At 52.9% G+C, this 12,332-nt stretch overlaps 1 protein-coding gene across 1 annotated transcript in view; it reads left to right on the top strand.

Annotated features, from left to right (window-relative positions):
• Bsn (bassoon presynaptic cytomatrix protein) overlaps positions 1–8,481 on the top strand; it is an 87,824-nt gene extending 79,343 nt beyond the window's left edge. The window contains exons 6-12 of the mRNA XM_028756805.1: positions 576–2,655; positions 2,944–3,755; positions 3,889–3,988; positions 4,776–4,907; positions 5,112–5,166; positions 5,552–5,644; positions 8,368–8,481. Of these exons, the coding sequence (XP_028612638.1) occupies positions 576–2,655; positions 2,944–3,755; positions 3,889–3,988; positions 4,776–4,907; positions 5,112–5,152 (3,165 nt within the window). The 3' untranslated portion in view covers positions 5,153–5,166; positions 5,552–5,644; positions 8,368–8,481. The remainder of the gene's footprint in view (positions 1–575; positions 2,656–2,943; positions 3,756–3,888; positions 3,989–4,775; positions 4,908–5,111; positions 5,167–5,551; positions 5,645–8,367) is intronic.
• Positions 8,482–12,332: the final 3,851 nt, after the last annotated feature.

Genomic DNA, 12,332 nt, shown 5'->3' with positions numbered 1-12,332 from the left:
CAGTGCAGGGCAGTTAGAGGAGAAGGTGAGGGGCAGCTGGGGGAGCGAAAGAGGAAGCTTAGACTCTGAGCCTGTCTGTACTCAGCTGGCAGTTAGCATGTGCCCCTTCCTGTGACCCTGTTCTTAAAGGAGCCTGGTGGGTCTCACATGTTCTGCTATGTTCCTTCTTTCCCTGACTCCCCCCTGCCCTCAGCCCCTACAGGCCGCTAGGTCTCAAACTTAGAGCCAGACTCATCTTCCCTCATTGGCAGGCAAGCCCACTGGAGATGTGCAGGGCTTTTGATAGCTACTGTGCACAGCACACAAAACAGTCTGACCTTCACCACCTTCCTGTTGCCCAAAGCTTTGGAAAGGACTGTAAAATGACCACAGGCCTTTCCCTTCATGGCAAAGAAGCCAAGACCAGAGGGTGGGCAGGGTAAACCCCAAGGCTGCTTGGCAAAGCAGGGCATCAACAATGTGGAGCCCAGCTCCTGCCTTGAAGAACCTCCAGACCTGGGTTCTTCTACCCCATGCCTCAGCAGAGTCACCCACACCTTGGGTCTCAGTGCTGCCCACCCTTCCCTCTGTCTCAGGTGTCGGCGCTGCCACCCAACGGCCTGGTCCGCAAGGTGAAGCGGACACTGCCCAGCCCCCCTCCAGAGGAAGCTCACCTTCCCCTGGCTGGCCAGGTGCCCTCACAGCTGTATGCAGCCAGTCTGCTGCAGCGAGGGTTGGCGGGGCCCACCACCGTCCCTGCTACCAAGGCCAGCCTGCTCCGGGAGCTGGACCGGGACCTGCGGCTGGTGGAGCATGAGTCCACCAAGCTGCGCAAGAAGCAGGCGGAGTTGGACGAGGAGGAGAAGGAGATTGATGCCAAGCTCAAGTACCTGGAGCTGGGCATCACCCAGCGCAAAGAGTCGTTGGCCAAAGACCGGGGTGGCCGTGACTACCCACCTTTACGTGGCCTTGGTGAGCATCGTGACTACCTGTCTGACAGCGAGCTCAACCAGCTGAGGCTCCAGGGTTGTACCACACCCGCTGGCCAGTATGTGGACTACCCTGCCTCAGCTGCTGTGCCTGCCACCCCTTCTGGCCCCACTGCCTTCCAACAGCCCCGGTTCCCACCTGCAGCCCCACAGTATACTGCAGGCAGTAGTGGACCAACTCAGAATGGATTTCCAGCTCACCAGGCACCTACCTACACTGGCCCTAGCACGTACCCAGCACCTACCTACCCTCCGGGGGCTAGTTACCCAGCTGAGCCTGGCCTCCCAAGCCAACCGGCTTTCCACCCCACAGGCCATTATGCAGCCCCAACGCCCATGCCAACCACGCAGAGCACCCCTTTTCCAGTCCAAGCTGACAGTCGTGCTGCCCATCAGAAGCCACGTCAGACTTCACTGGCTGATCTAGAACAGAAGGTTCCCACCAATTACGAGGTGATTAGCAGCCCTGCTGTAACCATGTCGTCAGCCCCCTCTGAAACTGGCTACAGTGGTCCAGCTGTGAGCAGCAGCTACGAGCAGGGTAAAACCCCTGAGCATCCCCGAGGCAGCGACCGAAGCAGTGTGAGCCAGAGCCCAGCCCCTACTTATCCCTCTGACTCCCACTACACCAGTCTGGAGCAGAATGTTCCTCGAAACTATGTGATGATCGACGACATCAGTGAGCTGACGAAGGACAGCACCCCCACTGCCTCAGATAGCCAAAGGCTGGAGCCTTTGGGGCCAGGTGGAGTCAGTGGGCGCCCTGGGAAGGATCCTGGAGAACCAGCTGTCCTTGAGGGACCCGCTCTGCCCTGCTGCTACGGCAGAGGTGAGGAAGAATCTGAGGAGGATTCATATGACCCCCGTGGGAAATCTGGTCATCACCGGAGCATGGAAAGCAATGGCCGACCAGCCAGCACCCACTATTACAGTGACAGTGACTATAGACATGGGGCTCGAGCAGACAAGTATGGTCCAGGACCCATGGGGCCAAAGCATCCCTCTAAGAGCCTGGCCCCAGCTGCCACCTCCTCAAAGCGCAGCAAGCACCGGAAGCAAGGCATGGAGCAAAAGATCTCCAAGTTCTCACCTATCGAGGAGGCCAAGGATGTGGAATCAGACCTGGCCTCCTACCCCTCACCCACCGTCAGCAGCAGCCTGACCTCTCGGGGCAGAAAGTTCCAGGATGAAATCACCTATGGGCTCAAGAAGAATGTGTATGAACAGCAGAGGTACTATGGGGTGTCCAGCAGGGACATAGCAGAGGAGGATGACCGCATGTACGGTGGCAGCAGCCGGTCCCGAATGGCATCGGCATACAGTGGGGAGAAATTGTCCAGCCATGATTTCAGCAGCCGAGGCAAAGGGTATGAACGGGAACGGGAGACTGCAGAGCGACTTCAAAAGGCAGGCCCCAAGCCCTCATCCCTGAGCATGGCCCATGGCAGGGCACGGCCCCCCATGAGGAGCCAGGCCTCTGAAGAGGAGAGCCCTGTCAGCCCCTTAGGGCGGCCCCGTCCCGCAGGGGGCACTCTCCCTCCTGGGGATACCTGCCCACAGTTCTGCTCCAGCCACTCCATGCCTGATGTCCAGGAGCATGTCAAGGATGGACCACGGGCCCACACATATAAGCGTGAGGAGGGCTACATCTTGGATGATTCCCACTGCGTGGTTTCTGACAGCGAAGGTAATGGCAGCTGGGGGTGATTGCTGCTAATGCCCAGCACCTGGGGGTCTGCCTGCCTACCCTGGTCCCCAAGATGTCCCAGCAGGGTCTGTCTTGGCATCTCATCAGTGGGCCCTGCTGCAGGCAGCCCTTGCCTGATCTGTGCCCTGGTTCCTGGTTGCTGGAGGGTGGGGACCTAGTGACCTGCTTGTGGCTGTGGTGTCCACTCTGGTTCCCTTGCATGGCTTCAGCTAGGTCTCCTCTATGGCTAGCCAGGGGTTGATGGTGTTCTGTTTTTGGTCTCTGAAGCGTATCACCTGGGCCAGGAGGAGACAGACTGGTTTGATAAGCCCCGAGATGCCCGCTCCGACCGGTTCAGGCACCATGGGGGCCATACAGTCTCCTCCTCCCAGAAGCGAGGCTCTGCCAGGCACAGCTACCATGACTACGATGAGCCTCCTGACGAGGGCCTATGGCCTCATGATGAGGGTGGTCCAGGCCGGCATACCTCAGCCAAGGAACACCGGCACCACAGTGACCACGGGAGGCACTCAGGCCGCCATGCTGGTGAGGAGCCAGGACGGCGTGCTGCCAAACCACATGCTCGGGACATGGGTCGCCATGAGACCCGGCCTCACCCTCAGGCCAGCCCTGTCCCTGCCATGCAGAAGAAGGGTCAGCCTGGGTACCCCAGCTCTGCTGATTATTCACAGCCATCCCGTGCTCCGTCAGCATACCACCATGCCTCTGACAGCAAAAAGGGCTCCCGGCAGGCCCACTCTGGGCCTTCTGCACTGCAGCCAAAGCCAGAAGCCCAGGCACAGCCACAGATGCAAGGTCGGCAGGCGGTTCCAGGACCGCAGCAATCACAGCCACCATCATCCAGGCAGACACCCTCAGGCACAGCATCACGCCAGCCACAGACACAGCAGCAGCAGCAACAGCAGCAGCAGCAACAGCAAGGTCTTGGGCAACAAGCTCCCCAGCAGGCCCCATCACAAGCTCGGCTACAGCAACAGAGCCAGCAAACTCCCCGGGGCACAGGCCCTGCTGCCAGCCAGCCAGCAGGGAAACCTCAGCCAGGCCCCACCACAGCCCCAGGGCCCCAGACAGCAGGACTGGTGAGTTGGCCGCTTTTGTGCATGGGTCCCCCATTCCACTAGGGCAGATGCAACAGTTGAAGTTTGGATGTCCTGTGTTTTCAGGGTGGGGGTGGGGGTGAGCAGGATCTCAGCTGCAGGTTCTGTGTTACAGCCACGTGCAGAACAGGCAAGCAGCTCCAAACCTGCAGCCAAAGTGCCCCAACAGGGGCGGGCTCCTCAGGCCCAGCCAACGCCAGGACCTGGACCTGCAGGTGAGCTGTGCCAAGAACTCTCAGAGCAATCTTTCCCTATACCACTGTACTCACCCTCTGCCCCTGCCCCTGTGTGCACATTCTCACTAATTCTCCATAAACACCCAGTAGGCTACAGGCCTCCCACCAGAAAATGAGCCTGGGCCAGTGAGGGCCCGGGAAACTATCCTAGGTAAACAAGGGCCAGAACCTTTTCTTTTCTTTTCATTACTATTTATTTATTTATTTATTTATTCTTGAGAGAGGATCTTACTGTGTAGTCTTGGCTAGCCTGGAACTCACTGTGTAGACCAGACCAGCCTTGAACACACAGAGATCCACCTGCCTCTGACTATAGAGTTGTGGGATTAAAGACATGGACCACAATGCCCAGCTGGGCCACAGCTAGCTCCCTTCCTTCCTTCCTTCCTTCCTTCCTTCCTTCCTTCCTTCCTTCCTTCCCTCCTTCCTTCTTCCTCCCTTCCTTCCTTCCTTCCCTCCCTCCCTCCCTCCTTCCTTCCTTCCTTCCTTCCTTCCTTCCTTCCTTCCTTCCTTCCTTTCTTCCTTTCTTCTTTCCCCTTCCCTCCTTTTTCCTGCCCCTCATCTTTTCTCCTCTCTTCCCTTTAGCCTTCTTCATCTCCTGCTTCCTCCCAGTCTTTCTCCTCTTGTTCTCCTCTTGCTATTTTTATTTCTCTGGCCCCGATCTTCTTCTACCTCACAGGTTACCTGAGTTTCAGGTTCCCTCTTCCCCTCACAGCTCGAACAACCAAGCATAGTGTTGTTCATAATGCTGATTTCTTTCCTATAGGGGTGAAGCCTGGAGCCAGGCCTGGGGCGACCCCAGGGGCTCCCGCTGGTCAGCCAGGGGCAGAAGGAGAGAGTGTATTCTCTAAGATCCTCCCTGGTGGGGCAGCAGAGCAAGCTGGAAAGCTGACAGAAGGTATTCACTGCCTGGGGTCAGGTCCACACGGGGTGGATGCTCCTCTGGTGGAGGTTGGGGATATGGGGTGATTCTAGGACCCGTCATCAGGACCCAGACCACCTGCTGGTACCCAGTGTTTCTAGGTACTCCTTATCCCTTTAGCCCTGACTAGGAGGACTCTGACCCAGTCTCTGACATCTCTCTCTGTTTCTTATGTCACAGCTGTCTCTGCTTTTGGCAAAAAATTTTCCTCGTTCTGGTGATTGTGTCCAGAAGGGTGAGTACCTGTGCCTGCCATGTAGGAAGAGGCTTGAGTTACTCATGGTTGGGGGAAGTCCTCTGGGAAGGGTCCAGGCTTCAGTAGACAGCACAATGAGAGCTACAGTGTACTCTGCTGGGTGTGTGAGAAAGAGCGAGGACACTGCACAGAGCCTAAAACATGGACCTGCTGAGGAGAGCGGTCACTGTGTAGACCAGGCCAGCCTTGAACTCCAGGCATGGGCCACATTGTCCCCAGCAAGAGAAAGCCAGAGCTGATATCCCTCTTGCCTTTCCTTCCACCCCAGTCTTCTGCTGTGCTCTCAAAGTGTTAGTACATCTTGACTTACATGCAGGGGGCAATGCTGCAGCAACTCATTGCCCTCCTCTGTAATGTTCCACAGGCTCCTGAAGACCTGAAGAAAGACAATCTCATTGCTGTGGAAAAATCTCTGGAGTCAAAGGTCTGTGCGCAGCTCTGGACTCTGCGTATAACGGTGAGTGTCGGGACGAGGTTAAGATAAACCAGAGAAGTGGGTGAAGGGACCCTGTTCCTGGAAGCGTGAACTAAAAAGGACCTGGTATGCTTCTTTCAGCTGGGATGGGCCTAGCAGCCCCCCTCAGAGGCAGTGTGCTGGCTGGCATGATGGTAAATGAGTCAGCTATCCTTGGGAAAGGGCCCAGTGAAGCCAATTGTACCCCTACAACTTCAGGTCTGTATTCTGGACACTGAGTTCAAAGTCGTCCTGTCCTCCAGGATTATGGCTCTTATTGGAGACATTGATGTCTGGTCCAGTGTATCTAAACCCAGCAGAATGTAGAGCTTTGGGCATGAAGTGAAAAGACTCTGGGATTCACAGGTTATGCTTGTGGCTCACAAGGCAAAAGGGTGAATTAGGGAGAGAGGCACACAGAAAAGGGACACAGGAAAAGCAGTCACTGGTCAGCTAGTCTCAGCCCAGGTCCAGGGCAGCCCAGTAAGAGCACAGGAAGGCACATGATAGGAGCCTTCTCTACCTAGATTGTAATGGCCAAGGAAGGTGGGATGTTCCCTCTTGGGGCCTGTCCTGGTCCTGGCCTTTAGCCCTGGCTCTGTGGACAGAAGAGGACATACTTCATCTAGAATTGGGGAGAGTAGCCTAGTTGTTGAAGTTGTTCCTTGCACAGCCAAGAATGACCTATCAGGCCATCTCTCCGAGGCCTCTCACCTCCTGCTCTTTTTCCTACTCTGGAGTTAAGCACATGGAGATTTTTGGGCAGCCATAAAATCTCAGGTGGTACTCAGGGGAGATGGGGAGGGACAGCCCATGGCCCAGGTCCAGGACAGCAGTCAGTAAACAGGTCTTTTTGAGGGAGCCTTAGAGCAACAAGTGCCCCTACTTAGATCAGGCCTGCTCATGTGTAAGGTGCCAAGGACTGCCCGTCTTTTCAGGAGCATAGAGATGCTGAAAAGGCATAGTCTCTCATCCATTTATTCAACAAATGCTGATCAAGCCCCAGATATGTGCCCAACTCTGTTTTAGACATTGGGGACACACTAGCAATCAAAACCGTGTTCCTGTCCTTTCAAATCAATGGTCCATTAAGGGAGAGAAAGAGTAAATAAGTTTCAAAATAAAATATCTAGCCATGAATGGCAACATACAACTTTGATCCCAGCACTTGAAGGCAGAGGCAGGTGGATCTCTGTGAATTTAAGGCCAACCTTGTCTACAGAGCAAGTTTTAGGACAGCCAGGACTACACATAGAGACCCTGTCTCGAAAAGATAAAAACAAAATAAAACAACTCCCCACAAAAGTAAGTAAATAAATAACTAAAAACCAATTTGAAAGTATTTTCTGATGGCGAATGTGCAGCAGGGTTTCTGCAGCAGCGGGAGCAGCCCTAGAGAAGGTAGTCAGAGCTGGAGGTGCGGGAAGGCACCAAGCCAGTCGCACTTCTGATGCTGAGTGGAACTGGTCCACCTCAGAGACAAGCAGAGAGGAGCACAACTAAGCCATGGCAGAGGAGCAGTGGCTGGAGACATTTTGGGTGGGCACCATAGACCAAAGTGAGGACCTTGGGCTTTCTGCTAGTGACAGCCATCCCAGTGTTGACCACATGCTCCCTGCCTTTGTGGTAGGGCAGTGGACACTCTGCCACCCTCCCTCTCAGCCGGATGTTTTCTTGGAGTTCCCTGGCACATACATAAAATCTCAAGTGGTACTCAGGGAAGGTAGGGAGGGATGGAACAGCACCCAGCCCGAGTTTGGGGCCAGAGAACTACTAGGAAGGAGAGGCAGCACCCCTCTGCTTTGGTCCACACCTTACCATAGTGTGGGCAGGCCACTGAGACCACGACTCTGTAGTTAAGAGCTCCCTGATTCTAGCACTCGGCCAGCAGTTGGGCTAAGTGGTCAAAGCTGCTCTGTACGTCCATCTCCTGGTGTCTTTTATATCAGTTTCAGAGATGAGCTTGGAGATGCTTGTCTTTTGAAACAAAACCCCACCTCCCTCACTCTTCCTGTCTTTTTTTGTTTTTTGTTTTTTGTTTTATTTGAGACCGGGTTTCATTTGTAGGACTGACCAATCTGCAACTCAATATATAGAAATCAAGCTGACTGTGAGCTTGTAGTGAGTCTCCTGCCTCCATTGCTTAAGGCTAGGGTTATGGATGTACACTATCATACCTGGCTTCCTACACTGTTACAAAATAAATGTCAAGGGCCAGCAAGATTGTTCATTGGGTAAAGATGTTTGCTGCCAAAGCCCGACAGCCTGAGTTAAAATCCTAGAATATAAATAGTAGGAGAGAACCAACTCCTGCAGGTTACCCTCTGACCCCCATGCGCAGGTATATACACACAAGCAAACATAAAAACAGTTGGACATGGTGGCACATGCCTGTGCTGTAGGCTGAAGCAGAAGGGTCACTCTAGTGTCACTTTGGGTGATGTAATGAGACCCTGTTGTCTCAAATGGGAGAGAGAGAAGGGATTGTCCTTTCCTGTAGATCTGATTCTTCCTTCTCCCGGTCTGTCTGTGATCTTAAATTTGCACAAATACTAACCTCTCTATGCCTTGATAGAATGGAATCCTCTGGGTGAAGCGGAACCTGGCCATTGCACATGACAATGCCTAAGAGAAATGTAAGGAGGGTGGCAAACTATGTCCAGTGTTCTTGACAAAAAAAAAAAATTCCTTCTTTCTTCTCTCCCTCCCTCCTTCTCTTTTCAAAGCATCTACAAGCTGGCAAACCTTTGGCCCAAAGATTCACACCAGGTGGGCCCCAGCAGGCAGGCCTCAGCCGAGCATGAGAATGAAATGTTTTCTAACTGCAGCAGCCTAGGTGAAGCATCTGCTGGACCTATGGGACCATTGGCTTGGGGGACCTTTCATGTCTTTCAAGAGACCCTGCCTTACTCAGGCCAGCTGTCCTTGGGAGAGAGGAGCCCTCCTCACCGGAATGCGGTTGCTGCTGTGTCTGTCTGCTCCTCTTCCCGCGGCCTCCTGTGACCTGGCCAGCCAGGCTTCCAATGCGTTATACACAGAGTTTGGGTGCACACTGCCCTCCCTCTAAGATGCCAGAAGTTTTTTCCACAGCCTTGGAGAGGGGCTTTGACTGAGGGCTGGAGCCCCGGGCTCCGATTCCTTCACATTCCAGCTGGCCCGGATCCCTCTGTGGCCGTAAGGCCTTGCCCCTTTCACCCTGCCCTATGGGTGACACTGGAGCAGACCTCCGCATGGCCAGCATGGGTTTGGGAGAACTTTACAAACATTAGGACCTAACACTGTCTCATCGCTGAAATAAGAGGCCATAGCACCGAAAAGCAGCGTGGGCACCGGCTGAGGTTTCTCCCAGCCCGTGGATGGCAGCGTAACTAGGCATGCCTGCCATCACCTTAAAGCCATCCCCCCAGCCATTGTGAGCATCCCAACAGCATCGCCACTGTCTCGACCAGCCGGCTCCCCGGCTCCTCATCTGTACACCTGGGGATTTCTTTTGATTTCAAGAACAGCCTTAATCATTCCAGTTTGATTTACATGTATACCTCATGAACATTTTTTTGTTTTAATTTTCTTTCTCTCCCCTTCTTTTCTTTGCTTTTATCCCTTTGTCTCTCCCCTCCCCCCCACCTCGTGACTGATGGTTTGGTTTCCTCTCCGCTCTGCCCCTGCTCAGCACAGGGAGAAATGTTGATTTAGAAGCAATAGTGGGCAGCAGGCCACCAAGAGCACAAACCCAGGGCGAGGTCTCGGGAGGCTCCTCAGCCCGCCTGTTTACTGTGCAATTCCAGTCTTCTTAAGCCATCAGCAGTGGGTGTGCTCAGAGCAGAGGAGCCAAGGGAAAGGTTCAGAGCTCTATGAGGTAAGGGGAGTGTGACACCGTCCATTCTCCTGGTGGACTGGGCTACATGCCTCCCCAAAGCCCTTCCCATGGAAGCCTCCCATCATCTCGGGCCCAGCCACGAGTCTCATCTCTAATGTTCTATGCAATGAAATATAAACCCTCAAAGACAACTGTTAATATTTAATAAATTCCATGTTACATATAAGGAGTTAATTGCAAACACACAGTTGAGAAACTGGATAGCTCTATCTGCTCATTCCACCACCCCAACCTGATCCTTGTCCCCACTTTCTGTGTGTGTGTGTGTGTGTGTGTGTGTGTGGGCGTGCGTGCGTGTGTAAGTTCTAAGTCTGTGGCATGTTTGACCTGTGGCAGGACTCGCTGCTTGCCAGGTGAGTCCCGCCTGTCTTGCAGCGGAGCATGCACAGCTCCAAGCTTCTTTGCACGATTTCATTCATTTTTAAATGCTCGACCTCTTGCTTGGAGTTCTTTTTGCCTCCAAACCTCTCCTTTCAGAGCGCTTCTCCCTGACTTTGGGACATGCTAGTAAGGACCTGCCAGAACTGCCTGAACATGCCAGGCCATGGAGCAGGCCATGAGGCCTATACACCTTGCAGTTTTTATCTGTGTACACTAGCAGATAAAAACAAACCTTAGAAAAGACAGAGAGGAGCCTGCCCAGGATGCATGTGTATGAACATTCTGTGGGTTTGCTGTAGGATTTCTACTTGTATATCATTTTTCCCTCCTATCCCAGGCCTGAGCCAAAAGAATCTGGTCACACCTTCCCAGTGGGGCACTGCTCAAGGGCAAAGCTGGGGTACATCTGTGGAGAGGCAGAAGCCAAGGGATCCTAGCTGTGCCCTATGATCCCAAGATTTTGACTGATTCTGCTCTACGTCTCTCCTTTGTGATGAAGAACTTCAAAGGACTATGATCCAAGAGATCGGGAGGGGCCTGGGGTCATAGGTGCCCAGGAAAAGCTGGCTACGGCTGAAAATATCATTCAGAAAAAAACTGTTCACATAAATCACAGCTTCAAGCTGAGCTCAGAAGTTTCTCAAAAGCAAAGCTTACTGAAGGGTCGGTGTGACCCTTTCCACATCTGCCCCAGGACTTGCCCCTTCTGAAGCATAAGTATTACACTGTTGTCAGTATCTCCTTCACTGGTCCAAGACTAGAGCAGACAGTACCTGCCTGACCCCTAAAGTCTGGCCTGCCTCCAGAGAGCTTCAGTGTATACCATGCATTTCTCAGGGGTTCATGTTTCTCATGCTTTTTTCAATGCTTATAAATCCTTTAGAGTGAGATCCTGTCCCACCATTGGCAGCTTTGGATGGGACACTTCAAGCTGTGTTGGACTTAAGAGCCTGAGTTCCCAAGATTTAGCTTTCTTCATGCTATGGAATATCTCAGAAATCAAACTTTGGCTATATGGGGCCATCTCTATAAGGGCTGAAGAAGGCCTTCACTGAGGAACTCACAAGCCCAGGTGTGTACAGGATGTGCCCAGTGTCTAGATACTTGGGACTGTGGCAGTATCCCATTCCACTCATTGTCAAGGGATGGACTAGGAGATGAGAGCAGGCAGGGTGTCCACAGGTCAACCTCTGGCAGCCCCCCAGGCTCTAAAGTATTAACTTTACAGCAAATTTCTTTTCTGTCTAAACTCTGAGTTTGACATTTCTGATATCTGCTACTCTATACCTGGCTGTGTCCACCAGACAGATCTTTGCCCCTTTGTGAATATGACTGCAATAGTCTTCTAGGTCATAGGTGTCCCTGGCCCTTGTATTGACTCTGGGGCTTGGGGACCAGTGTTTGCTGCTGTGGGACACGGTAAGCAATGGGTGCATCTCCAAGCGCCTAAGAAGTCTCTGGGTAGAGTCCAGACCTTCTCCGTTTTCCCCTCTCAGTGTCATAAGCAAGGGTACCCTCCTCTGCCCACCCAAGGCCTCAACACACTCACTTCATAGTGATGGTCTTCCTACCATCTTCTTCCTATTCTTTGGGCAGGGTGATTAGTCTTAGGGCCCACAATGAGGGAACAGCCAGGGCAGCAATTCTGGCCTGTATCCTGAAGCCTTTGGGGAGTTTTCCAGGTGGGTCCTTTGCCATGAGAATACAATCCTGCCCAATAGCCCTTCTCCTCCCATGCTGTAAATAATTTGTCATCATGGACTCCAACAGGGTCGGAGGGACAGCTATAATCAACTGAAACTCTCTGGAGATGCCATCTCTGTCTCCCTGGGTGCCAGCACCCTACTACCATGTGCACCGGGTGTCACTAGAGAGCCATAGAAGTCGTGAGATACTGTATGTGTAAGCACATGTACATGAGTGTGTGTGTGTATGTATGTATGTGTGTGGTGTGTGTGTATGTTTGTGCGTGTGCGCATGAGTCTCATTCAGCCTCTGGGGTCAAATCAGCTCCTCTCCAAGTGTGGTACCCTGGAGAGTGGTGGCCATCTACATTTTTTTCCTCTAGCTTCTATGTCTTGTTTTTGCTTTCCCTCCCCTCCTCCTCCCCTCTCCTTCCCTCTCTCCTTCTTTCTGTGAGGGGGAAGAGTGCTGTACAAAGTCAGACAAACAAGTTTACATTGTAAGTGCAATGACCCGAGTCCTCCACATGACCTTGTGAATTGTGTGCCGTCCTCCTGTGCTCTGTGAGAACTCGTGGTACTTCAGTGTCCCTCCCCTGTACTGTGACAAGGTATTTCTGTGGTATCAGAATAAAAGGACTTGATATAAACAACCTCCAGACTGTCTTGGGGATGATTTCTGAAGTGGGAACGCTTAGGCAAACAAGTAGATGCCAACGTTTGTGACAATATTCTCCATGATTAAAGAAAA

The sequence above is a fragment of the Grammomys surdaster genome, unplaced genomic scaffold (assembly GCF_004785775.1).
Source record: "Grammomys surdaster isolate TR1022 unplaced genomic scaffold, NIH_TR_1.0 126131, whole genome shotgun sequence".
In the NCBI taxonomy this organism is placed as follows: Eukaryota; Metazoa; Chordata; class Mammalia; order Rodentia; family Muridae; genus Grammomys; species Grammomys surdaster.
Note: the sequence above shows the minus strand (reverse complement) of the source record. Positions and strands in the feature narration are given on the sequence as shown.